Here is a 26713-nt window from a genome sequence, read left to right on the forward strand (position 1 = left end):
TGGTAGTGGGTTTATTAGGCCAATTTTGATGACAGGTTCCCTTTAATTTCCAGGTCAGCAGAATACTGAAGACACCAATGGTGTCATTTATCTTTAGTCTGGAAATTTTTGCCCGTCTTTTTTCTGTTTTGAGGGGCTTGTTTAGCCCCTTAAGGACGCAGGGTTTTTCCGCTCATTTCTCGCTCTCCAACTTCAAAAATCCATAACTTTTTAATTTTACGTGTACAGACCTGTGTGAGGGCTTATTTTGTGCGTAACAAATTTTACTTTACCGTAATGTTATTCATTTTAACATGCCGTGTACTGCGAAGCTGAAAAAAATTCCAAATGTGGAAAAATTTGGGCTTAGTTTTTTTTCGACTTTGACTGTGCACTCAAAATAACACCTCGGCTTTATTCTTTGGTTCGGTGCGATCGCGGTGATACCAAATTTATATAGGTTTTATTGTGTTTTAATACATTTTCAAAAATTAAACGAATGTGTACAAAAAAGGAAAAAAATTTTTTGCCATCTTCTGACGCTAATAACTTTTTCATACTTTGGGGTACGGAGCTGTGTGAGGTGTCATTTTTTGCAAAATGAGGCGACGTTTTCATTGCTACCATTTTGAGGTCTGTGCGACATTTTGATCATTTTTAATTTCATTTTTTATGTGATGTAAAAAGGTGTAAAAGTCGCATTTTGGACATTTGGGCGCCATTTCCTGCCTCGGAGGTCACCGCCAGCCGTAACTGTTTTTATATTTTGATAGATTGGGCATTTTTGGACGCGGCGATACCTAATATGTTTGTGATTTTTACTGTTTATTATGTTTTATATCAGTTCTAGCGAAAGGGGGGTGATTTTAATTTTTAATATTTTATTAATTTTTTTTATTTTTTAAACTTTTTTTTTCCACTATTTCTTAGACCATCTAGGGTACATTAACCCTAGATGGTCAGATCGCTCCTACCATATATTGCAATACTTCTGTATTGCAATATATGGCATTTTTGCAGGTAATTCATTACAATGAGCCACTGGCTCATTGTAACGAATCTCCAGAAGCCATTAAGCCTCGTGTCAAAAGAAGACTTTGTTGGCGGCAATGACAGGGTTAATAGTGGCGATCGGTGCAAGCACCGACCGCGGTTATTAGCGGTGGGGGTTTTCTGCAAAATGCAAAAACCCCCACCTTTGTATGAAGAGGACTCAGCCCCTGAGCCCACTTCATATACTCCTTATACCTCTGCGCCGTAGAGCTACGGCGCAGAGCGTTAAGGGGTTAAAGAGGACCTGTCACCCTGAAAAACAGAACTAGTGCTAAAACAAACGCAGCAGCGTTACAATGTTAGCGTTGTCGGAAACCTCTGATAACGCTTACTAACACTGCTACGCTGTACACTACAAACGCAGGACTGCTCTCAAAGCGGTCGGGGGCATTTGTGAGGGGGCGGGATTAGAAGCAGTGACTGCCACATGACGCGTGGCAGCGCCTTGGACTGCCCCCTCATGAATACGCCGGACTGCTTTGAGAACGGTCCAGCGTTTGTAGTGTACAGCGCAGCAGTGTATGCTATCATTGTAACACTGCCGTGTTTGTTTTAGCACTAGCTCCTAATGACATTTTTCAGGGTGACAAGTCCTCTTTAAATCTGGCATATGAGTATTTTTTTTATAAGTTGCACAACATTTCCAAGTTGCAAGTTTCTTGAGCAAAATTTGGTGATTTTTTTGGGACTGTACTGCCTCCCATACTCAGGGTTGGGGTACAAGTCTTGTTGCGAACCACAGGGAAATAAACTGTAGCTAAGTAATTTAAAAATACATTGTGTCAGTTGTCCTTGAGATGGGGATTCATCCCCAGGGCTTTCCTCATGACCCTGGTTGGTAGGTTGCTGCTCTAATTAGGGAATCCCCAACAGTAGACAATCACACAGAGGATTACAGCAGTGCAGGAACCGCATCAACTGTAGGACCTTGGTATGTGCCAGAGGATGGTGTATGCCATTACCCCTGCATTTCCCTACCGCCTGATTGCCAGCCTTATAAGAGCACTTTGGTTGCTATACCTGGGTTCTATTGGCACACTGCATGCACTTGCACTTTCAGGTTTATTTACTCCTTTTGATACTTGATTTATGCTTTGGCAGTTCATAGGATTCATGAATTTTTAGGGATTCACTGTCATTATTTACTGATGTCTGTATTTGTTGAGATTTGGCATGCCTCAATACATTTTGGTTGGTAGGATTTCAGTCCACCGCAGGGGGACCTACATTGGGTCGACCTGCACCTTGGTCACCAGTTGATATGTATGTATATTACATGTTTTAGATGTTTTTAAATGTGTGTCATATATGTATCTTGTTTGGTAATGAATAAAGTTTACAATACTTTTTGCATATAGTGTCTACTGAGCTATCTTTGGTGCACACTTTCCCCCTTTTTTTGTTGTGTAGTTGACTTGATTGTGCACCTGCTCATTTGTATATACGCTTTTGGTTGTGCTGGACGGTCTTTGTTTGTAGCTGCCACTGGTTCCTCATCATTGCACAAGCTATGGAGATTTTTGGTGTAATGGCAAAACACATGGCTGTGGTTGATCTTTAACCCCTTAAGGACGCAGGGTCTTTCGGCTCATTTCTCGCTCTCCAACTTCAAAAATCCATAACTTTTTCATTTTTCCGTGTACAGACCTGTGTGAGGGCTTATTTTGTGCGTAACAAATTTTACTTTCCCGTAATGTTATTTATTTTAACATGCCGTCTACTGCGAAGCTGAAAAAAAATTCCAAATGTGGAAAAAGTGAAAAAAAAAACGCACGTTCTTGTGGGCTCAGTTTTTACGACTTTCACTCTTCGCTCCAAATAACATGCCTACTTTATTCTTTGGTTCGGTGCAATCGCGGTGATACCAAATTTATACAGGTTTTATTGTGTTTTAATACATTTTCAAAAATTAAACAAATGTGTACAAAAAAGAAAAAAATGTTTTGCCATCTTCTGACGCTAATAACTTTTTCATACTTTGGCGCACGGAGATGTGTGAGGGGTCATTTTTTGCGAAATGAGGCGACGTTTTCATTGCTACCATTTTGAGGTCTGTGCGACATTTTGATCATTTTTTATTTAATTTTTTATGTTATGTAAAAAGGTGTAAAAGTCGCATTTCGGACATTTGGGCGCCATTTCCCGCCTTGGAGGTCATCGACGCCTGTAACCGTTTTTATATTTTGATAGATCGGGCATTTTGTGACGCGGCGATACCTAATATGTTTGTGATTTTTACTGTTTATTATGTTTTATATCCGTTCTAGGGAAAGGGGGGTGATTTGAACTTTTAATATTTTATTAATTTTTTAAATTTTTTAAACTTTTTTTTTTCACTATTTTTTAGACCATCTAGGGTACATTAACCCTAGATGGTCAGATCGCTCCTACCATATACTGCATATACTACAGTATTGCAATATGTGGCATTTTTGCACACTATACATTACAATGAGCCACAGGCTCATTGTAATGCATATGCAGAAGCCATGTATCCTCGGGTCAAACGAAGACCCGAGGCTACCATGGCAACCGATCGCCGCCCCCCGATGACGTTTGGGGGCGCGGCGATCAAAACAAAGATGGCGGCGCCCGCGCGCCACCGTCTTTTAAATGCCGCTGGTGACTTTGCGGGCGGCAACGGAGGGGTTATTAGCACCGACCGCGGTTATTAGCGGTGGGGGTTTTATGCAATATGCAAAAACCCCCACCTTTGTATGAAGAGGACTCAGCCCGTGAGGGGTTAATCATTGTGCCCTGTCTTGTTTCACAGCCTAACCACAATGCTAAGGATAGGACTCCTTGCATCATAGTTATATAGGATGCAAGGAGTCCCTTCTTCCCCGCAAAACAACACAGCCAAACTGTAGTCATGATAACAGATGGGCAATGCTGTTTAGAGCCAAAAAGGACTCTGTGCCTATACACAGTTCTGTCCATGGCAAAGTGGTAGGTCTGTGAAACAGGACACTGCATTATCTATGATGCACAGATGACCACAGCCTTGTGTTTTATACATGAAATTGGCAGGGGGCCTATTAGGTGGTTCCTCCGGCATAGACTAATAGGCATGCATTGATGCCAGCATGAAGCCCTTCATCAAGACCCTGGCTGCAATGTAACTCCATTTGTACTTTTGCAGGATGTCTAACTGTATGTAAAGATAGTTTACAAGTCAGTATGAGCCTCATCTGACACAGGAAAATTGCACTGGGCACTGCCACACGTTACATAAGGGAACCTGTCACCAGGAGACCCATGTTTAGCACTCCCCAGTCCCCACAGAGCATAGTACATACACTGACAAAGTGTTTTTGTATAAAAAAATTCGTTTCACAGAAAAAAAGATATGTTATATTGTACCTTTCATTAGCATCTGCTGTGTGACTAGGCAGTTGCCTATTGGGAGGGGCAGGAAAGGAGCAGTTCCCCTCCACCCTTGGGGAACAGCTTCTCCATGTGACCTTTTCAAATATATGAAAACAACCATCACTTGGCTTAGCGACGCCCCCTGCTCCTCTACAGCCAATCCCGAGTGTGGGGAGTTATTTATATATTTGAAAAGGTCACATGTTTCCCAAGGGTGGGGGGGACTGCTCCTTTCCAGCCCCTCCCAGTGGCCAACTGCCTAGTCACACAGCAGATGCTAATGAAAGGTAAATTATAACATATCTTTTTTTCTGTAAAACCCATTTTTTATACAAAAACACTTTGGCAGTGTATGTGCTATGCTTTGTGGGGACTGGGGGAGTGCTAAAAATGGGTCTCCTGGTGACAGGTTCCCTTTAAGGACCAATTTAGGTAAAAGGAACTGATTTTAAGTCCCAAAATGGCTGCAACAAATCTGCATATGAATACAAGCCTGAACAACATTGAAATCGGCATTTTTCCCACTGAAGATACATCAGCACACACTAAGGACCCTTGCACTTGAGCACGTGTTAATAACTTGCTTTGGACTCATTGGGGGTGAAGCGTCACTTTTTTATCTATGTGTGACATTGCTTTGGTGCACTTGTGGTGCAAATGCTGTTTTGAGACTTAGGCCGCGGTCACACGTACCGCTAGACGTCCGTTCATAACGTGACGCTAGCGCACAGGGGGAGGTCCTCGGCCCGAACGCACATGCGTTTCCAGGGAAACGCATGCGATTGTTAAGCCGATCGCATGCGTTTCTCTGGAAACGCATGTGCGTTCGGGTCGAGGACCTCCCCCTGTGCGCTAGCGTCGCGTTATGACGGACGCTTAGCGGTACGTGTGACCGCGGCCTTACCCAATGAACATAGAACAACGCAAAGTCACTTTGACATCACCCTTCTTACACCAAATTCTTTATTTGCATAGGCAAGTTATCACAATAGGACTGAATTCATGAATTGTGACTTCAAGTTTTGACGCAAATTGACTCCAGCCCTCACTCTGGTCTATGTGCTGCGAATTTTGATAAATTGTTGCAACTATTTATGCGACTGTTACAAACGACCCCATAGCAGACAGATTTATCAAGGGCCAAAAGCCACTTTAAAGGGAACCTGTCACCAGCGGGACTGCTGTTAAACCCCTAAACATACCTTATAGGCTGCATTTAATGTTGTCCAGGCTTGTCCTCATAATGATTGAGTGCTGCATGCTGAAATAACAACTTATATTCACAGGTAGCTCCAGTCAGTGGGGTGGGCTTCGGGGTCCAGCAGTCAAGCGTTCACCAAGCCTCCGGCTAGCAGCATCATCAAGACTCCTACTACAGTTCTCTTTTCAGCCGATTCCTGCCCTGCCTTCTCTCTTTCGAAATCTTGGACATGCACAGTCTGTTTAGTATCTCCTCTCCGGCCATGGGCGCGTTAGGAGGGAGAAACGCGCACTTTGCATGCACGTGCACGAGGCACATCGGTCGGCTATCAATTACGCAGCAGCGAATAAGTTGTTAATTCTGCATGCGGTCTGCACACCATCATTACAAGGACATGCCTGGACAACATTAAGGCCCCTTCCACGCACGTGCTTTTGACGCGCAGAACTTGCATTACACTCTGACCCATTATAATCAATGGGCTTTTTCGCACTTGCATTTTTCTTAACGCGCGTTTAAATCTCGGCATGCTCTATTTTACAAGTCACACGCGTGAAAAACGCACCATATAAGTCTATGGAGATATCAAAAACGCATTGCACTGTGAGACAACTGCAAGTCCAATGCGTTCTTCACGCATGAATTGCCATAGAAAAGATAGAGCTCAGTCCTGAGTCCTTTTCACGTGCATTATCCGCGTGTGAAAAACGCATTGAAATTGCATTGAAAATGCGTGTGAAAAACTGAGACACTGAACAAACTGACAGAAAACTGATTAAACTCTGATGCAAAATGTCAGTTTTTCACTGACCAAACCCTGATCGCACCCTGATCACCCTGAACAGGCATCCTGTGGTGACAGGTTCCCTTTAACCTCTTAGCGCTCAGCGTCCGATATATCGGACGCTGAGCAAAGTGCCTTAACGCTCAGCGTCCGATATATCGGACGCGAGCGCTACTCCATTTTCGGACGTCCCCCTGTCACGAGACAGGGTGACATGTCGGTGGGAGGTGTCGGCATTACTTGCCGACACCCCACCGATGACATCACAGGACCAGTTTGATTGGTCCTGTGATGTCGATCGCCGCCATTGGCCAATCCATCGCGATTGGCCAATGACAGCGATCCGTGACGCGGGCCGGTGACACGTCGGTGGGAGGTGTCGGCAACGCTTGCCGACACCCCACCGATGACATCAAAGGACCAATTTGATTGGTCCTGTGACGTCGATCGCCGCCATTGGCTAATCGATTCAGATTGGCCAATGACAGCGATCTCTGACGCTGGGGGGCTGATCTACTCAGCACAACCCTCTCTAACAGCGCCATTTTGGTGTTGGAGTTGTTAGAGAGAGTTGTGCTAGAGAGCTGTCCCTGTACTGTACCCTAAAACACAAAATTACCCCCCCCCCTTGTACGTTTTCCCTATCCCCCACAACCGCACTTTTCAGTGCGATCCGTTAGGAGTTGGAGGAGTAGCGTTTAGGAGTAGCGTTTAGGAGTAGCGAGTAGGAGTAGCGTTTAGGAGTAGCAGGCGTGTGGTGGAGCAGGTGTTGTGTGGAGGAGAAGGCGTTGTGTGGAGGAGAAGGCGTTGTGTGGAGGAGAAGGCGTTGTGTGGAGGAGAAGGCGTTGTGAGGAGGAGAAGGCGTGTGTGGAGGAGAAGGCGTTGTGTGGAGGAGCAGGCGTTGTGTGGAGGAGAAGGCGTTGTGTGGAGGAGAAGGCGTTGTGTGGAGGAGAAGGCGTTGTGTGGTGGAGCAGGCGTTGTGTGGTGGAGCAGGCGTTTTGTGGTGGAGAAGGCGTTGTGTGGTGGAGCAGGCGTTGTGAGGAGGAGAAGGCGTTGTGAGGAGGAGAAGGCGTTGTGAGGAGGAGAAGGCGTTGTGAGGAGGAGAAGGCGTGGTGAGGAGGAGCAGGCGTGGTGTGGAAGAGAAGGCGTTGTGTGGAGGAGAAGGCGTTGTGTGGTGGAGCAGGCGTGGTGTGGAGGAGAAGGCGTTGTGTGGAGGAGAAGGCGTTGTGTGGTGGAGCAGGCGTTGTGAGGAGGAGAAGGCGTTGTGTGGAGGAGAAGGCGTTGTGTGGAGGAGAAGGCGTTGTGAGGAGGAGAAGGCGTTGTGAGGAGGAGAAGGCGTTGTGAGGAGGAGAAGGCGTTGTGAGGAGGAGAAGGCGTTGTGAGGAGGAGAAGGCGTTGTGAGGAGGAGAAGGCGTTGTGAGGAGGAGAAGGCGTTGTGAGGAGGAGAAGGCGTTGTGAGGAGGAGAAGGCGTTGTGAGGAGGAGAAGGCGTTGTGAGGAGGAGAAGGCGTTGTGAGGAGGAGAAGGCGTTGTGTGGTGGAGAAGGCGTTGTGTGGTGGAGAAGGCGTTGTGTGGTGGAGAAGGCGTTGTGTGGTGGAGAAGGCGTTGTGTGGAGGAGAAGGCGTTGTGTGGAGGAGAAGGCGTTGTGTGGAGGAGAAGGCGTTGTGTGGAGGAGAAGGCGTTGTGTGGAGGAGAAGGCGTTGTGTGGAGGAGAAGGCGTTGTGAGGAGGAGAAGGCGTTGTGAGGAGGAGAAGGCGTTGTGAGGAGGAGAAGGCGTTGTGAGGAGGAGAAGGCGTTGTGAGGAGGAGAAGGCGTTGTGAGGAGGAGAAGGCGTTGTGAGGAGGAGAAGGCGTTGTGAGGAGGAGAAGGCGTTGTGAGGAGGAGAAGGCGTTGTGAGGAGGAGAAGGCGTTGTGAGGAGGAGAAGGCGTTGTGAGGAGGAGAAGGCGTTGTGAGGAGGAGAAGGCGTTGTGAGGAGGAGAAGGCGTTGTGAGGAGGAGAAGGCGTTGTGAGGAGGAGAAGGCGTTGTGTGGTGTAGTGTAGTAGGTGTAGTGTAGTGTAGGTACTATACTATCTCCCCCATCATGTCACAAAAATCATATACTGATTTGGAGGTCTATAGTTTTATGGCCTCCGATACGGAGTCAGCTAGTGGGGACGAGTGTCCGTTTTATCTATCTACCTCTTCCTCAGAAAGCGACTCTGAAGAACCCCCGAGAAGGCGCTTACAGAGTGCCGGAGTGCCCGGGACTTCTGCCGGAGTGCCCGGGACTTCTGCCGGAGTGCCCGGGACTTCTGCCGGAGTGCCCGGGACTTCTGCCGGAGTGCCCGGGACTTCTGCCGGAGTGCCCGGGACTTCTGCCGGAGTGCCCGGGACTTCTGCCGGAGTGCCCGGGACTTCTGCTGGAGTGCCCGGGACTTCTGACCCCACATGGGTGACCCCCAGTAATTATGCCCCTCAGGTCCCTGATTTTACGGCCAGTCCTGGGATACACAGAGACACGGCAGGGCTCGGGCCAGTGGACTTTTTTAAGTTCTTTTTTAGTGAGGACCTAGTTGGTCTGATGGTGTCCCAGACTAATCTCTACGCTGCACAATACATTGCCCAAAACCCCACTTCTTTTTATTCACAACCCCACAGGTGGACCCCTGTTAGTGCAGCAGAGATGGAGAAGTATTGGGGCATAGTACTTCTTATGGGACTAGTAAAGAAGCCATCTATCAGGGATTATTGGAGCACAGACATTCTGTACCACACCCCGATGTTCCGCATGGCAATGAGTAGGATGCGCTTTGAAGCCATCCATAAGTTTCTGCATTTTGCCGACAATGCAAGGTGCCCACCCAGAGGTGACCCCAGTTATGATAGGCTATATAAGGTCCGACCCATATTAGATTATCTAAATGCCCAATTTATGGAAGTGTATACTCCAGAGAGGCATTTATCGATAGACGAGTCCCTGGTACATTTCAAAGGGAGACTTCAGTTCCGCCAGTACCTGCCCAATAAGAGGGCAAGGTATGGTGTGAAGATGTATAAGCTGTGTGAGAGTGCATCAGGGTATTCTTATAAGTTCAGGATATATGAAGGCAAGGATTCCAAAATAGTGCCCCCTGAATGCCCCCCCTTCCTGGGAATTGCTGGGAAAGTAGTATGGGATTTAGTGCACCCACTACTGGACCAGGGCTACCACCTCTACCTGGATAATTTTTATACCAGTGTTACCCTGTTCAAGTGCCTCCCTTCCAGACAAACTGCGGCATGCGGCACTGTTAGAAGGAATAAGAGAGGTCTCCCGAAGTCGCTGCTAGGGGAAAAGCTCAGAAGGCATGAGAGCCGAGCACTAAGCAGCGACTCAGTATTGTGTGTTAGGTACAAGGACAAGAGGGATGTCCTTGTACTAACAACAATACATGGGCACACCACCACCTCTGCCCCTGTACGAGGTACCAGTGCAGAAGCCCCCAAGCCAGACTGTATTCTGGATTACAATAAGTACATGGGAGGGGTGGATTTGTCGGACCAGGTACTACAGCCATATAACGCCATGCGGAAATCGAGGGTGTGGTACAAAAAGCTGGCCGTGCACATCATGCAGATGGCATTGTATAATGCTTTCGTGCTACATCGATGTGCCGGCCAGAGGGGAACTTTCCTGGAATTTCAAGAGGTGGTAGTGAAGAAGTTGATTTTTAGAGACCAGGAAGGGGGGAGTGCTAGCACGTCTGGAAGCGAGGCCACATCACGGATTGTACCAGGGCAGCACTTTCCAGGAGAAGTTCCCCAAACAGCCAGCAAGGGAAGGACACAGAAGAGATGCAGGGTGTGCTCAAAAAGGGGCATAAAAAACAAACCATCTACCAGTGTGACACATGCCCCGAGAAACCAGGGTTATGCATGAAAGATTGTTTCCGCATATACCACACATCCCTGGATATGTAATTTTACCCTGATGCACACAGCTCACACAGCTTATACATCATGCCGCATGCCGCACCTTCCCTGCTGAGCTCTACCGTGTGCCCAGCCTGTAGATTATTGCCACATATGGGGTATTGCCGTACCCGGGAGAACCCACATCATGATTTTTGGGGTGTTTGTCTCCCGTGGCAGGAGCTGGGCACAAGATGACATAATGGATAATTTGTACTATGCTCTATCCATTATGCATCATCCTTGGGGTCCACCTGTGGGGTTAAAATGCTTACTACACTCCTAGATTTATTCATGGAGGGGTGTAGTTTTCAAATAGGATCAGTTTTCAGGGGTTTCTACTGTTCTGATCCCTAAGGGCATCTACAAATGTTTTATGATGTAAAAAAAAAATGAAATGTCTGTGCTCCAAATACCAGTCTCTTCCATATCCTGCCGTGTCTCCATCTTGTAGCCTATTGCCACACATGGGGTATTGCCATACCCGTAATAACCCGCAGAATGATTTTTGGGGTGTTTATCCACAGTGGCATGAGTTGGGCTGATGTCATTTGTCACTACAATGACACATTTGAAAAAAACAATGCAATTTTTACACTGACCCATTCACTTTGTATTACATTTGGGCCAGCATCTTAGGGGTTAAAATGTTCATACAACCCTAGAACAATACTTTGAGGGGTGCCCTTTCCTAAAATGGGGTCACTACTCGGGGGCTTCTAATGCACTGGTACGTCAGGGGCACCCCAACACCAGTCTAGTGAAAAGGGTGCTCCAAAAGCTAAATTTTGCTTGTCCCTTTCTCAGGCCTGCCGTGTGCCCAGCCTGTCAATTATTGGCACATCTGTTATATTGCCGTACTCAGGACAACCCGCAGAATGATTTTTGGGGTGTAAATTGCCATGGGTTGGGCACAGTATATTAGGCACTAAAATGACATTTTTGCAAGAAAAACGCAATTTTTACTATGCACCATTTACTTTGCATTCAATTTTGACCTGCATGTTGGGGGTTAAAATTCTCACCACAACCCCAGATGAATTCTTTGAGGGGTCTAGTTTCCAAAATGTTATGATTTATCAGGGGTTTCTATTACACTGGCACCCCACGGGCCCTGCAAACATGACATGGCACTCCAAATCCAAACGTGTGAAAACGGAGCTGAAAAATCAAAATGTCACTCCTTCCCTTCTCAGGCCTGCCGTGTGCCCAGCCTGTCAATTATTGGCACATGTGTGATATTGCTGTACTCAGGACAACCCGCAGAATGATTTTTGGGGTGTTTGTCTAAATTGCCATGGGTTGGGCACAGTATATTAGGCACTAAAATGACATTTTTGCAAGAAAAACGCAATTTTTACTATGCACCATTTACTTTGCATTCAATTTTGACCTGCATGTTGGGGGTTAAAATTCTCACCACAACCCCAGATGAATTCTTTGAGGGGTCTAGTTTCCAAAATGGTATGATTTATCGGGGGTTTCTATTACACTGGCACCTCACGGGCCCTGCAAACATGACATGGCACTCCAAATCCAGACGTGTGAAAACGGAGCTGAAAAATCAAAATGTCACTCCTTCCCTTCTCAGGCCTGCCGTGTGCCCAGCCTGTCAATTATTGGCACATGTGTGATATTGCTGTACTCAGGACAACCCGCAGAATGATTTTTGGGGTGTTTGTCTAAATTGCCATGGGTTGGGCACAGTATATTAGGCACTAAAATGACATTTTTGCAAGAAAAACGCAATTTTTACTATGCACCATTTACTTTGCATTCAATTTTGACCTGCATGTTGGGGGTTAAAATTCTCACCACAACCCCAGATGAATTCTTTGAGGGGTCTAGTTTCCAAAATGGTATGATTTATCGGGGGTTTCTATTACACTGGCACCTCACGGGCCCTGCAAACATGACATGGCACTCCAAATCCAAACGTGTGAAAACGGAGCTGAAAAATCAAAATGTCACTCCTTCCCTTCTCAGGCCTGCCGTGCGCCCAGCCTGTCAATTATTGGCACATGTGTGATATTGCTGTACTCAGGACAACCCGCAGAATGATTTTTGGGGTGTTTGTCTAAATTGCCATGGGTTGGGCACAGTATATTAGGCACTAAAATGACATTTTTGCAAGAAAAACGCAATTTTTACTATGCACCATTTACTTTGCATTCAATTTTGACCTGCATGTTGGGGGTTGAAATGCTCACCACAACCCCAGACGAATTCTTTGAGGGGTCTAGTCTCCGAAATGGTGACATCTTTGGGGGTTTTTTACTGTACTGTTTCTTCAGGGGCTCTTCAAGTACACTGTGGCACCACAAAATATTTGAAGCCAAACTGGCCTTCCGAAAACCCAATAGAACTAACTCTGTTCTGGACATCGCTGTGCGACGAAACAGCAATTGACATCCACATATCTGGTATTGTCGTACTCGGAAGAAGCAGGGCAAAAATTTTGGGATGTATATTTGCCACAACTTCCTTCTGAATGTGTCCATTTTAGGGCTAAATGAGAAAAATCGTAATCAAAAATTTAAATTTTGAAATTTCCAATCCATTTTTGTATGCTTCCAGAAAAATATTTAAAGGGTTAATAGACTTCTCAAATGCTGATTTGAATAGGTTGAGATGTTAGGTTCATAAAATGGTGTTACTTGTGGGGGTATATAGTACAAAAGTCTCTGTAGAGCACTTCCAAACTGAATTGATCACCAAACATTTTGCATTTTTCAAATTTCAAAAAAATCTGAGAAGTTGCTACTAAAACTTGAAACCTTCTCACATCCGTAAAGAAAATGGAAAAGTAAAACAAATTATGGAAATAAAAAGCAGACCAATGGCAAAAGGTTTCTACCCCAAAAAAATTGTGGTGTGACTTTTTGTCTAAAAAGTAGAACATTTTAAATTTTGAAAATTGTAATTTTTTTCAAATTTTTCCTAAATTTTTGAATTTTTACCCCCCAAAAAAGGACCGGATCACCGAAATGATACTACCAACATAAACTACAATGTCTCACGAGAAAACAATCTCAAAATCACAGGGATATCTTAAATTGTTAAAAAGTTATTACCACAGGAAGAGACACTGGTCAAATTTCTAAAAAAAAGGACCGAGCCTTAACCTACAAACAGGCTGCGTCCTTAAGGGGTTAATGAATCTGACTGCAGCAGAACTCCAAAGACAGACATAGAATTGTTGTACAGAGCCGATATAATGATAAATTAGCCCCAGCGTGTTTCCACTGATCCAGACCACTGCCTTGTGATACCCGTTAAAGCAAGCACATGCAAAGGGCCAAAAAATATGTTAGTGTGGAAGGAACCTGATATACAGTCAGTGATGGTTTGAGGAACTGACATTTTTACATGGACACCCAGTTCTTCAACATGTGCATAGCCCTTCATGCAATACAATGTCAAGCACACAGTTGTCCATAAGGGGTTTCACCATTGCTCAAGCCAGAAATAGTTCCAGAGGTGCGGGACTAGAAGCACATGAATGGACTACACTAGCCCTATAACATGGTCCATGTGTGGAGTGGGCTTCTGCCTCCTCACTTCAGCATAGGGTTTAGTGTCTTCCCTCAGGAATGTACTACGGCTTGTGAGGCGGCAGCTGAGTGCGGACACCGGGGACTGTGCCTGTAATATACAGGTCTGCGAGCGGCCGCGTGCGCTATAGTAAACACACACGCGCTGGCTGTAGGGAGCGCGCCTTCCTCGGGAGGCCCGTCCGTCACGTGACGCGGGCGCAGGCCCCGCCCAGGTCGCGCCGCTTTTCTCTCTCCCACAGGCGGGTTCCCTCAGCCCCCTCCTCCCGCGTGCAACGCTTCGGGTTTTTTTTTTCAATGGACACACACAGTGCTGCGGTTAACTCCCTCACTGCTGGAACGTCTTGTAGTTTAGCCCTGTGCTGATGAGAAGAAATACATGGTTTGAGGCACAGGTTACATTTAGAAAGTTGTTACATTTGTTATGTAAAATACATTTAGTCAGCCTCACAGGAATGGTTTGCCACATGGGAATTGCATGAACCTTCAATGTGCACAGCGGCTTGCCTGAAGTGCTGGCAGTGCCTGGTACTGCGCCTCACATCCCATTTTATTTATTTTTTGTTAGAATAATTACAGTTGGAGTACATGTGTGCTATGCACTTAGTTAAGGGGTTGTCTGACTTTTTAAAAAAAAATATATACACAAACCAAATATGACATCAGAGAACAATAATGTGGATTTATGAAACAATAGGTTAGAATTCATGAGATTCAGGCTGGTGCCACAAGGACTGCTTTGTCAGACAAAGCCGCACCCACCGGGGCGGGCCGCGGCCCAGATCGCATCTGCATTTCTATGCAAAACATTGTGCGGCTCGTTCCCAATCGCAGACGTTTCCATGCGAGCGGGCCGCCCCGGTGGGTGTGGCTTTGTCTGCATTTGCGTTTCAAACGCAAACAAAGCGGTGTGTGTGGCACCAGCCTCAGGGTGATGGCACACGTGATGTTTTGAATGCGTTTTTGGCTGGTTTTAAGCAGTCCGTTAAACGCATGCATTTTTTTAAAACGCATCCGTTTTTGACAGGTTTGACCAATTATCTTAATTCAAACTGGTCAAAATGGATGTGTTTTCAAAAAAAGCATGCGTTTTTCAAAAACGCACACATTCTTTAACGTACATTGTTTTTGACGGACTGCTTAAAAACAGGCCAAAAACGTGTTTGAAACGCCACGTGTTCTGTCACCGTTAGGCCTCTTGCCCGAGAGCGAGTGCAGTCAGTGAAAACCGCTCCATGTGCTGTAGAGATCTCCCGACTCGAACCTCTGACCACAGGAACGCACTCATTGCAAAACATTTATATAAAGTGTCCTTACCTCCGCTGGTTTGGTTTTTGATTAGCTGTTGATAAGGAGATACATATTTAATATTTCTGTCCCCAGTGCCAGTTTCTATTCTGCTAGACAATTTTTTTTTGTCTACTTTTTTCTACTTTTGAGAGCATATATTCCACACCATGTTTCCAAACCATGAAAACCAAGCCCCTTTTCAGAGCGAAGTGGATGAATGCAGACAATCACATTTTTTCTTGGCAACGGCCACTAATAAATGTGTTGGAAGGGAGAAAAGGTAGAAACCCCATAGTAAGCACTTCAATTCATTCCAATGATCAGAGGTTGTAGTGATGTGATGTTTGCACACAACCAATTTTGGTAGCCGTGAACTACTGCGGCCAGCTTATGGCCACCATTAACTTGCATTATGCACGTACATTGTGCAGTGAGGCCATCAAGTGTTACTGCACCGTGACCAAAATGGGCGGCCGTGCCGCATTAGATAAGTGTTTTCAATGCAGATGAGAGGGGTGAGAAACACTCAATCTCCCATCTTCAGCAATCCTCAAACTCATACTAGTTTTTAGTCTGTTTTAAGCAAACGTTCACGTGCACATAGCCTGAAATGCGCTTCTTGGTCCACCAAAGGCAGGGTTAAGGTAGATAATTCACATATTTTCTTCTTACTACAGCTTACTATAGGGCAGTGATAGCGAACCTCTTAAAGACCAGGTGCCCAAGCTACAACCAAAACCCACTTATTTACCATCAAGTGCCTACATGACGAATACAGGAAGAATCATAGGGCCAGCAAGGGGACCTCAAAACATAATCTGGCCCTGTTTACCTTTTCACTGCAGTTGAGAGTGTTGAGAGCAGCATCTCAAATTGTCTGGAACTGCAGGAAGCTTTGAGTCCTGTCTGGTGAACTCTGTCCTGAGGTGACTGCCCAGATGCCCACATAGAGGGCTGTGAGTGCCACCTCTGGCACCTGTGCCAAAGGTTCACCATCACTGCTATAGGGTTATCTACAACTGTGTAATAGGCAGTGCTGGCTAAAACTTGCACAACAAATAATTCAAACGCCATATGTGAACATTGCCTCACGGTAACATCCCCAGTCCCATCCTCAGTAGTGAAGTTTACTGAAAGATATGGTTTGATAGGTATGCCTGGCATATATAAGTGTTTACCACAATTTTTTCATAGATTCACACAAACATAAAACAGTGAGGGAAATTTATCTAAAGTGTCTGAGGGCAGAACTGTTCTAATTGCCCATGTCAACCAATGAGAACTCAGCTTTAATTTTCCCACAGCTGTTTATAAAATTAAAGCTCAGCTCTGATTGGTTTCCATGGGCAACTAGAACAGTTTTACCTCTGTCCTTTGGCCTCTTTCTAAAATTTGAGGCATAGATTTATAGTACAGGCGGTCCCCGAGTTACGTACATGATAGGGTCCGTCGGTTTGTTCTTAAGTTGAATTTGTATGTAAGTCGAAACTGTATATTTTATAATTGCAGTTACAAAAAATATATATATATATATATATATATATATATATATTTTGCCCCAGTGACAATTGGATTTTCAAAATCCCATGAATACTACGCATAAAATATGCATAAGAATTTTTAGTTATTTTTGGTTTTGCATACCCAGTGAATACATATCAAAATACATGACCATTACATATTATGGTTGCCGTAGGAGACATCCTAGCCACAGATTTCTAGGCTAGTTGGAAATGATTGCCTTTTTATATCTTGTATATAAAACATAAGCAGAAAAGAAAGGAAAATTCTGCCACTTCCCAGAATATCTCCCACAAGCACCATAATTTGTGCAAACCTAGGAATTCAAGCTGGACCTCCCAGTATTTGTTTCAGCTTGGGGTCAAGGCACCCCTTTAAAGGAAATCTACCATCACATTCACTGATGATAGACTAGTCCTACTTACAAGCTCCTGAGTAATCCTTCTTTTCAGAACTTCTGTTATTATAACCCTGCATGCTGTAATTTCGTCAATATAGAGTTATAAAAATTATGCTAATCAGTCTGAGGGGCTCCAGCTATGCCAGCAGAGCACCTCAGCTTATAATTTATTCCCTTCCCCTCACTATTCTAGTCTTACCTGTACCTGCCTTGATTTGCTTAAAAACATCCCAAAAACGGGTTCAAAACATCACGTGTGCCGCCGGCCTTAGGGTGTTGCCACACGGGGCGTTCTTGGAGAGGTTTTGGACGTTTTTTATATGTTTTCAGTCTGTTTGAAAGCGCATGTGTTTTGAATGTTTACCATGCATTTGGCTGATTTGAAGTGTAGGCAGCTTTGAAACGCATTAAAACCATCCAAACTCATGGTAAACATACAATAACCCATGCATTTTATAACGCATGTGTTTTCAGTCGGTTTAAAAACGGACCAAAAAGGGGCCAAGAACGGACCAAGGACGCACCCTAAAATACAAATCACATTTGAAAACAAATTTTGAAGCAAAAGATTCTCCGTCTAAAAGATATGAATCAAAAACACAATGGGAAATCACAACCTGAACGCCACCTGTGTCACCAGCCTTAAAGCTGAGATTATTAGAGACTAGACTAGAGATGAAGGAAAGCAGAAAAAGTCATGATATATGAGCCATAAGGAAACCAGAGCCTACTGTACAGACTACAGAAAAGGGAAAGCAGATAAAGAGAAGAAGCTGGAGACAAATGCTGAGGGAGAAGAAGGGGAAGCAAAGAAAAGCGAAGAACTGAACACTGGAAAAGTGGAAAAGTAAAGACAACTGAAGAGATTGGGGAATCATCTTCTGGGGAACCTATTGTGTCAACCACTTGGAGTGTCCCATAATTGTCTTACCTAGCAACTGATCCCCACATACAGACATGCACATGGATGACTCCTGTGTGTCATCCATATTTCAACGTTCCAATAGAGTTCTACTGGAAGGATCAGCTGCAAACACTGGCAAGAATAGGACCTGCTTTAAGTTCGGAAGTTTGTGCAGGCAGCTCAAGTGCGAGGCTACTCAAACTACAAGTGGAAACTAAAGCTGTGTGTATGCAACTCTAGAAATACATGGGGACTTATGCTATTCGTAGAAACAATGGCTAGCGAAAACAACATTCATGTGTATGAGAACCCTACACACAACTCATGGCATGTCCCATTTTTGGCTCTGTTCTCCCATGGAAGTCTATTGAAACATGAAAAATATGAATTCCACAGGTGCAATCTCTATTTGCAGATCATTTGCTAGGTAACCCAATCATGTGACACTATAATCGGTTGGGACAAAACTGATGACATAGCATGATAGAGCCATGCTCCCCCCCCCCCCTTTTAGTGCCGGAAGCATCAAAAGGCTTAGGCCGCCGTCACACGTACTGCTAAACGTCCGTTCATAACGCGACGCTAGCGTACAGGGAGCGGTCCTCGGGCCAAATGCACATTAGTTTCCAGGGAAACGCATGCGGTTGATAAGCCGATTGCATGCGTTTCTCCGGAAACGCATGTGTGTTCGGGCCGAGGATTGCCCCCTGTGCGTCACGTTATAAAAGGAGGTCTAGCGGTACGTGTGACCGCGGCCTTAGGCCTCTTCATATATCTGGCGTGCAGCACAGCCACCAGGCAAAACTACGCCTGGTCCGTCCTAGCCCCATGCCCGCCCCGCCATCGGCCACTCTACAACCGGGAGTATTCACTATTAGTAGTGTATTCACTATTTTCATAGAAAAATCTAGCAATGCACAAGAATTTTTACATTTCTTTTTGGATTATTTCACTGCATCCATGCCAGAAAACTGGTGTAGAAGCAGTGATACGTCTCCCCTGATACTTTTTTGTAGACAAGAAACTTAAAAAATACTAAAGACACATGGACCGCAAAAACAAAAATTATACAGAAATTGTAGTCAGAAAGTAGTGAGAGAAATGTAATAATACAGAGGATAGAGAAAAGGAAACAAAAGATGAAGAACAAAAGAAAGAAGAGAAAACCAGGGCAATGCAGGCAGAAATATGAAGACTCATGAGGAAGGAAGAAGAAAATAGAGAGGGAAGGGGAGCAGAACACAGTGCAGAAGAAAGAAGAGGGAAAAAGAAACCCGAGAAAGAGTTCCTCAGGACGAGAGGGGCTCATGTCCCTTTAAGACTCCCCCTGAAGCTGGGAGATACATGCACAGCCCCGGCTGCCTGGGTGGTCCCTCTACTTTGGTGAGCTGTTGCTAAGCAGCTAATAATAGTCATGTTTGTTGAGTATTTTTTGCTGCCCCTCAGCCAATGGCAGGAGCGGGTGTGCAGCCATCTGACAGCCCCGGGGGCGGCTCTGTGCGGAGTCTCCCCTCCTTTTCTCTTTCTCCAAATGGAGAGAGCGAGTTTTCCTCTCCCTCCCCCCTTCTCGTACATCTCATCTATTGAGGCAAGGAAGGAGCCAGGGAGAGAGAGCGGAGCGCACAGCCAGCCAGGCAGCGGAGCGGGTGTCGCAGGGGCCCAAGCACGGATCGGGTTGCGTCGCTGTGCATCGTCCGATGTGGGATTAGCAGTCGCTGGATGTGTGCGGAGCAGTGAGTGAGCACAGGAGCGCTGCTCCCCCTTCCTCTGCCGCTCTCACACATAAACAAACACTCTCTGAATGTGGGAAGCGGCGCAGACCTCCGGATCGCGAAATGTGGGGATGGAAGGCGCAAAGTGTGACTCGCCGCCCTCCAGCAGCTCGCCTGCCCAAGCATGAAGACGAGAGCTGTGCCCAGCGACCCACCACAAGCCTGTCCTCCCCCAGCCCGCTAAAGCTTCGCAAGTACCCGGCCACAGCATGGCCCTGGCTGCCGAGCCTCAGGGCACTGGCGACCCGGCTGCCCGGCCGAGGGTAGCGAGGAGAAGGGCTCGCCATCTCCGGACTACAGGGCCGCCGGCGCCGGACTATCTGCAGCGGCCGAGCTACTGTGATGCGACGTTCGCCCTGCAGCAGATCTCCGAGGTGAGCGGCACCATTCATAAATCCGCTGTGTAGTAGTGCAGGCGCCTATTCACACAGGGAACAGTCCCCCCTTGTAGTGAGAGAGCACACCATGTGGCTGCCCTCTTCCGTTCACTCATGTTGTTGTGAGCAGCCCTGTGTGGACATTACTACAGAGCCCGTGTGTGTGCGGTGCTAGCACGTGTAGTCCTACACCAAGGGATAGATGTGCTGCACTACTACTACTAACCTGTATACTAACACCAATGAGTAATTACCCTCTCCAGCAGGGGGCAGGCACCGCACATCTCTTATGGGCTGCATTGTACCCCACAACATGGAATAAGTCATGTTTATGTATTTCATGTGTGACCATAATGACATCTGTCACCCTGATGGTTAATGTGGTGTATTTTCTTTCTTCCTCAGGGGAAAGCTACGGGCAGGAAAGCGCCTCTGTGGCTCAGAGCTATGTTTCAAAGACTGTTATTTAAACTTGGTTGCTACATACAAAAAAACTGCGGAAAATTTTTGGTTGTGGGCCTTTTAATATTTGGTGCTTTTGCTGTGGGATTACGAGCAGCGAACCTGGAGACCAATGTGGAGGAGCTTTGGGTTGAAGGTAAGACGACCTTTCTTTCTTTATGTGCCATTGTGTCATGTCTGCCTCTGCGTGGTACATTTACTGCACCTTCTCTGTCTGTAGATGTTGGTTTTTGTGGTGTTTAGTCTTTTTAACTTTTCTTCTAGTCAGTGGTTTGTATTTTAGTATGTCATGCACTAGTTGTTTTTGCTGGAAAGGCCTCTAGGAAGACATAATGCACAATGCAACCTGTAGAGTCTTGTGTGTGGTCCTCTGTTGGAAAGCTTTCAAGTTTTACTTGGAGGGTGGAGTTGTGCAACATATGTCTTAAGGTAAAATGAGAGTAATCCTTCAAATACACGGTGACATCACTGCAATGGGAAATTCACATATAAAAGATCTGTGATATGATTGGTACCTGTATCCAGATTTATATGTTTGTTTGTGCCAAGAATATTGGTTTCTTGTCTGCCTCTTTCATAAACTGTGCTTCATTGTAATGTTTCTATGGCCATGATTATGAAGATCCCTGAATCAGATTCTAACAGCAATCTTGTATTTATTACTTATTCTGTGGCGGCATGATTGTGGGAACACTACTTTTAAGATTTTATATGAATTCTTTTCGGAAACTTGTTTTTAGTGTGTGCAGATGTACAGGAATAGACCTATAATGGCTGAACTGAACTGACATGCTGAGGTCAGATCAGTTCAGTTCATTATATCCCACACACAGAGTGAATTCGTTGACAATAACTTCCCTCAGATACAACCAGCCTAATATTGATCCATAGATGTTAGATATAAGGTTGTGCTCTTTACATGTCTCGCTTGGGCCTGTCATACAGTCAATCTTATGTTCAACTTGGCATCTAAGGGTGCTGTCATATGATTGCGTTTTGAAACTGAATCAAAACGCACGGGGGCGGGCCATGGCTGTTTGTACATGCGTTTCTATTCCAACGCATGCAATCATCAATTGTTACCCAGTGTCATTCATTTAGGGTGTGACTACACATTCAGATCTTCAGATGCAGTTTTTGATGCCAAAACCTGAAGTGGAGTAAAAGTAGGAGGAGGAGCAGCACCTTTCAAATATTTATCTTAACCCATTATCATTCACACCTCCAAAAACTGCATCTGAAATACTGAAATACTGAACTGGCACCAGGTGCCAGTTGCCGATCCGATGTGTATGCATAGAAACGCATATGCAAACGGCTGTGCCCTGTCCCTGTGCGCTTTGATTCTGTTTCAAAACTGAAGCAAAACGTTTTTGTCTGACAGCACCCTCAGGGTGATGCCACATGTCCCGTTTTTGGACTGTTTTAAAGCCTGCGTTTTCGGACTGTTTAAAAACTTGTGCACCATGTGTTTGGCTGGTTATTATGTTTCACAGCTGCCTACACATCTAGAAATGAAGATAAACGGGTTCATAGCAGCCAAATGCATGGTAAACATTCAAAAACGCATGCTATAAAATGGTCCAAAACGCAATGTGTGGCATCGCCCTCTTCAACTGATCTACAACCAAAAAAAATTTTGAGCTGTAAAGCATACAGTTCCATAATAAAAGGTTTTTTTTTACAGATCTATCATACATACATTATACATAGGTCAATAAGATGTAAACAAAGCCAAATGTATGGATGCCACATTATGGTTGCCTATTCTTTGAGTATTTTCATGGAGGACTGCCAGGTGATCATGTACATGTTTCACTTGTTGAGTATTTCTCTCTCTTCTGCATGGATTTCTTCCATATAAGGTTTTTAATTCATTGGTCAAACAAAGGCTGAATGAGCTGTATATAGAAGTGGAGGCATGCCAATACTACGTGGATATTTTACTGCTAGGTTTAACCTAATGGTATCACAGCTGTGCACTAGTCTTTGAAACCAAGAATATTGGCCAATATACCAGACTGTATGTTAAAATGGTATTAGCAACATCTAAAGAGGTTCATATCCTTCTCTGTGGAATGGAAACTATTTGAAGTTTGACAGTGAACACTTTCATAAGCAGGTTTTGGAGGAATTGGCAATTTAGGTCATCTATTTTTTTGCACCATAATCTGAGTCTTAATGACCAAAGTATCAATTCTGTATGGGTGGACCTTGTTGTTGTACACTCAGGGAATGACATTTTGTTTAGCAGGTTTCCTCTTCAAAATCAAATTTATGCATTCAGTTTATGTATTTCACCTGTGAAATTGACAAAACTGCACCTAACACTACCTCAAAACTGATTGCAATGCAGATTTAACTGCAACGTGTGACTGCACACATTGCAGTTAAAACTTTATAGTAATCAGTTTTAGGCTACATTTGCACGAACTTATGGGGGACGTATATACGTCCCCCATACTCTTCAATGGCCTTGCGGCTCCGGCGCCTGTGTATTCCTATGGAGAGGGGCGGGGGTAAGCAGCGCTCTCCTCCTCTTCCTGGCGCCGATGTATGCTCGCCGTGCTACCGTATGGCGGGCATACATCGTGTGAATGTAGCCTTAATGTGGTTTTGGGTGCCGTTTTATTAATTTAACAGGTGAAACACATTAACTGAACAGTTGAGTTTCATTTTGAAGGGGAAACCTCAAGAAATGTGATTCACCTGTTCAGTTCATGTCTTACACCTGTTAAAGTGAGAAACTGCACCTAAAACCACCTCAAAACTGATTACAATGCAGTGTACTAAAATGTTATTTGTGGAACTAGCTGAGGATCTATAGCTCCTTGATTTTAGTTTTTTTTTCTTTTTTAATCTTATGTCCCTTGTTGACATGACGTCACCAGGCAGCTTGTCACTGGAACAGAGGGAGTGTAAGCTTTTGACTTTTTCTTTTAATTTACATGTTCATCTGACTTTCATGCCTTAATTTGCCCAGTAGACAGAATAGCAACCCAGATATACAAAATTTAGACTGAGATAATAATGGTTAGACAAGGTAAATGTAGACATCTTAAATTCTGCCTAAAATTTATATCTGTGGCTCTGGTTGTACATTGTTTGGTACATAGACTATTGCATTGTACTATGTTTTTCTAGATGGAGTCAAAAAATGTATTGCCCAAGTTTTGCATGTCTGTATTGCATTACTGTTCTAGAAAATGTTGTTGGAAAGGTTAGGAAGTCTTGAGGGCACTAGAGTAGAGGAGAAAATTAAAGCCACTGAGAGGGTAGATGATTTGGTATATATATTTGTGTGGGGTGATGGGACATTGTTTTTATCGGTAGGGATGAGCGGACTCGACATTCGTGATTCGAGTTTGTCTGTGCAACCCAGGCATATTGCCAGACTGGCAGCTGAACGGCCAATCCGGCAAATTGATGCTCCTAACAACTAGCCAGTGCCATGATTGGCCATGGACTGAACAGCCAATTCTCCCAGGTCAAATGGCCAACAGGAAAGTTGAGTCTGCTCATCTCTACTTATTAGGTTTGGAATAAAAAAGAAATTCTGACTGGCATTGAAGAGGGAGGCAGTGGAAGAGTGACCTTTGGAGGAGGGCGTTGAAGCCATTTATTTGGGATTTGATGATGGTATACAAGGAAAAATACAAAAAACGTTTTGCATAAAAACATTCCAAATGTGTTCCTTTTGGGAAAAATACTGGTTTGCTGTTTATCTTGCATCATGTCAATGGGTTTCTTTAAAAAAAAGTCATGCTTGGTGTTACTAGGGTTAGTAGAGAACTAATTTTTGTTTCCATCTTGTTGATGAGCAATTCATGTATTGGCTTAACTTGTGTAGCATTTAAAGGAAATCAGGCATCAAAATCAAACATGATTAACAAGGGACACTTTCTCATAGATCCAGACACCGTGACTGTGGTGATCATCTTATATTTGTCATCTCTTCCTTCTAAAATCAACAGTGTAACATCCTATAAAGCCTGATCAGAGGGGCTAAGGTAGCCCCTCGGGCTCATTAGCATAATTTTAAATGTTGACTTTAGAAGGAAGGAGGACCTTGATAACAAATATAAGAAGATTATCACAGTCATGATGCTTGGACCTATGAGTAAGGGCCCCTGGTTTAACATTCTTGTTTTGTTTTGTTTTTAGATTTTTTTTGCATACTTTGTGTAAATTCCACATCAACGCTTAAAGACCCACAAAATAAATCTGTCTCTCTCTATCTTAACAAGAAAAATAACTCAAAAAGTCTGTTTTCTGCTCCAGGGGTGGAGATGGTGTGTATTGGCAGAAATTTGCATTGTGAAAATTAGACTTTAATAATAAATGAAGGACACCTTAGTGCTTTCCTGTAAAGGTTGCAACCTTTCCAAGACCCGTTTATTCTCAATCTCCGTTGCATAGAACTACCATCTTAAATTTTTTTACAACAAGCCTATGCGTACACAATAAACCTTTCCCAGAAACACTCCAGAATTATGGTGCACATCTATTTACAAATATTCCCTATTTTTTTTTAGAATAGATTTAGCATTTAAACCTTATGTAGGGGTTATTTTTTTGTATATTAGCTTGTGTGTGTGTTTTTTTTTAATTGAGAATTTGGTCCATTTGGCCACATGTCTTGTTTTGGTTACTCTGGGTGTATATTCTACACAGCAGAAGACTGCTCATTCCTATTCATGTCCAGCTGTGAGTACACAAATAGATGGTGATGGTGGGTCTTTAACACATAAGTAACAAGTGTCAAAGTATGACTGAAACTTGTTATCACTGGTCTTGTTAGAGGCATTAGTTGTCATTGTCTGAGAAGCCACATGCAGGGGGGTTAATCCACATATGGCTCCTTAACCAATGGGTGATGAACCCTGCAATCGATAATGAAGATACAGCAAGTTCTACCAGTGAGCCTGCTCAACTTATTCAGTCACCATTTTATTCAAACATATAATAATGACTGAAAGCAGACCACAAAGTTGTAACCACTTGCATGGATTTAAAGCAATTATGTTTGCACTCAAATTAAAGAATAAGGAATTACCCAGACTTGCTTTTTTAAATAATTATTATATTTTATTATTATTATTGCCACACCAAATTGTGGTCCATTTCCACTTGTTGTACATGATGGCCGATACCCACATATCGTCATAATGCTACCATCCATAGCTACCCTTGAAACAATCAATCAAGGGTATAATTTTGTTTTTATCAAATCGCCTCCTCCTCCTTTACCAGTGAGCCACAGACTCAACTGCTCTATGTGAGAGAGTTTCCTTAGATAAAAGCTTCAATAGAGTTATGCTTTAGTCTTATTTAGTGCTATATAGAGATGTATCAAGGATATCTCACTAAATGCTGATAATTAATAATGTAAATTTGATATTAATGTATTTCAGCCATAAAGATCTAAAGAACACATAAATTACAGGCTAGCTGCACAGACCCTTACGTTTAAGGGTCCATAGCAAAGGATCATTTTGGTATTGAGATACCTGTGCACACCCGCTCAAGCTGGATATGTTGCCAGATTGGCTGCCCAGCAGCCAATACGGCATATTAACGCCCCAAGCAACTAGCCATGGCTTTGATTAGGCAGGGGTATCCCCGTGGTTAATCACAGCCATGGCTGGTTGCTTGGGGCGTTGATTTGCTGGAATGGCTGTTCGGCAGACAATTCAGCAATATGTCTGATTTGTGCGGGGTGCATCTGAACAGGAAGTTTGGGGCTGCTTATCTCTTGTGAGGGCACTTTGCAATAAATTCCAGGCTATGAACCTCTAAAAGGTCCACCATTGCTGCCCTAAGCAAATATAATAAGTGTCCATTAGATTTTTCTTGAAAATTTAATGTATGAAAGACACTTTACTGAACGAACAGGAAGGTAAATATTGCCAGTCACAAATGCCAAGAATTGGTTCTCTGAATACATTACTCAGAATAATATATTCATAAAAACTGGCACCAGAGCAAAACTGTAGGAGGCGTATAATTATTCCAAATCTCATATTAGACTGTTAGATGCTAAAAATTAGTTGTCTGATTTGTGGTTGAATGTATCTTACATAAATGTTGACAGATACTGACAATTAGTATCTTTA

General features: G+C 44.2%; 1 protein-coding gene across 3 annotated transcripts in view; it reads left to right on the plus strand.

Moving 5' to 3' along the window:
- The window catches only part of PTCH1 (patched 1), a 76761-nt gene that overhangs the window by 7161 nt on the left and 42887 nt on the right, over nt 1-26713 (plus strand). For 2 of the 3 annotated variants that reach the window (XR_011855578.1, XM_072150834.1), the window contains exons 1-2: nt 19502-20132; nt 20541-20733. Coding sequence is in view for 2 of the 3 variants with exons in the window: in XM_072150834.1 (XP_072006935.1) it covers nt 19968-20132; nt 20541-20733 (358 nt within the window). In the remaining variant the exon portion in view is untranslated. Of the gene's footprint in view, nt 1-19501; nt 20133-20540; nt 20734-26713 lie in introns of those variants that run through there. The other variant, XM_072150835.1, reaches the window with a different exon arrangement.

This window comes from Engystomops pustulosus, chromosome 1 (assembly GCF_040894005.1).
Source record: "Engystomops pustulosus chromosome 1, aEngPut4.maternal, whole genome shotgun sequence".
NCBI classification, from domain to species: Eukaryota; Metazoa; Chordata; class Amphibia; order Anura; family Leptodactylidae; genus Engystomops; species Engystomops pustulosus.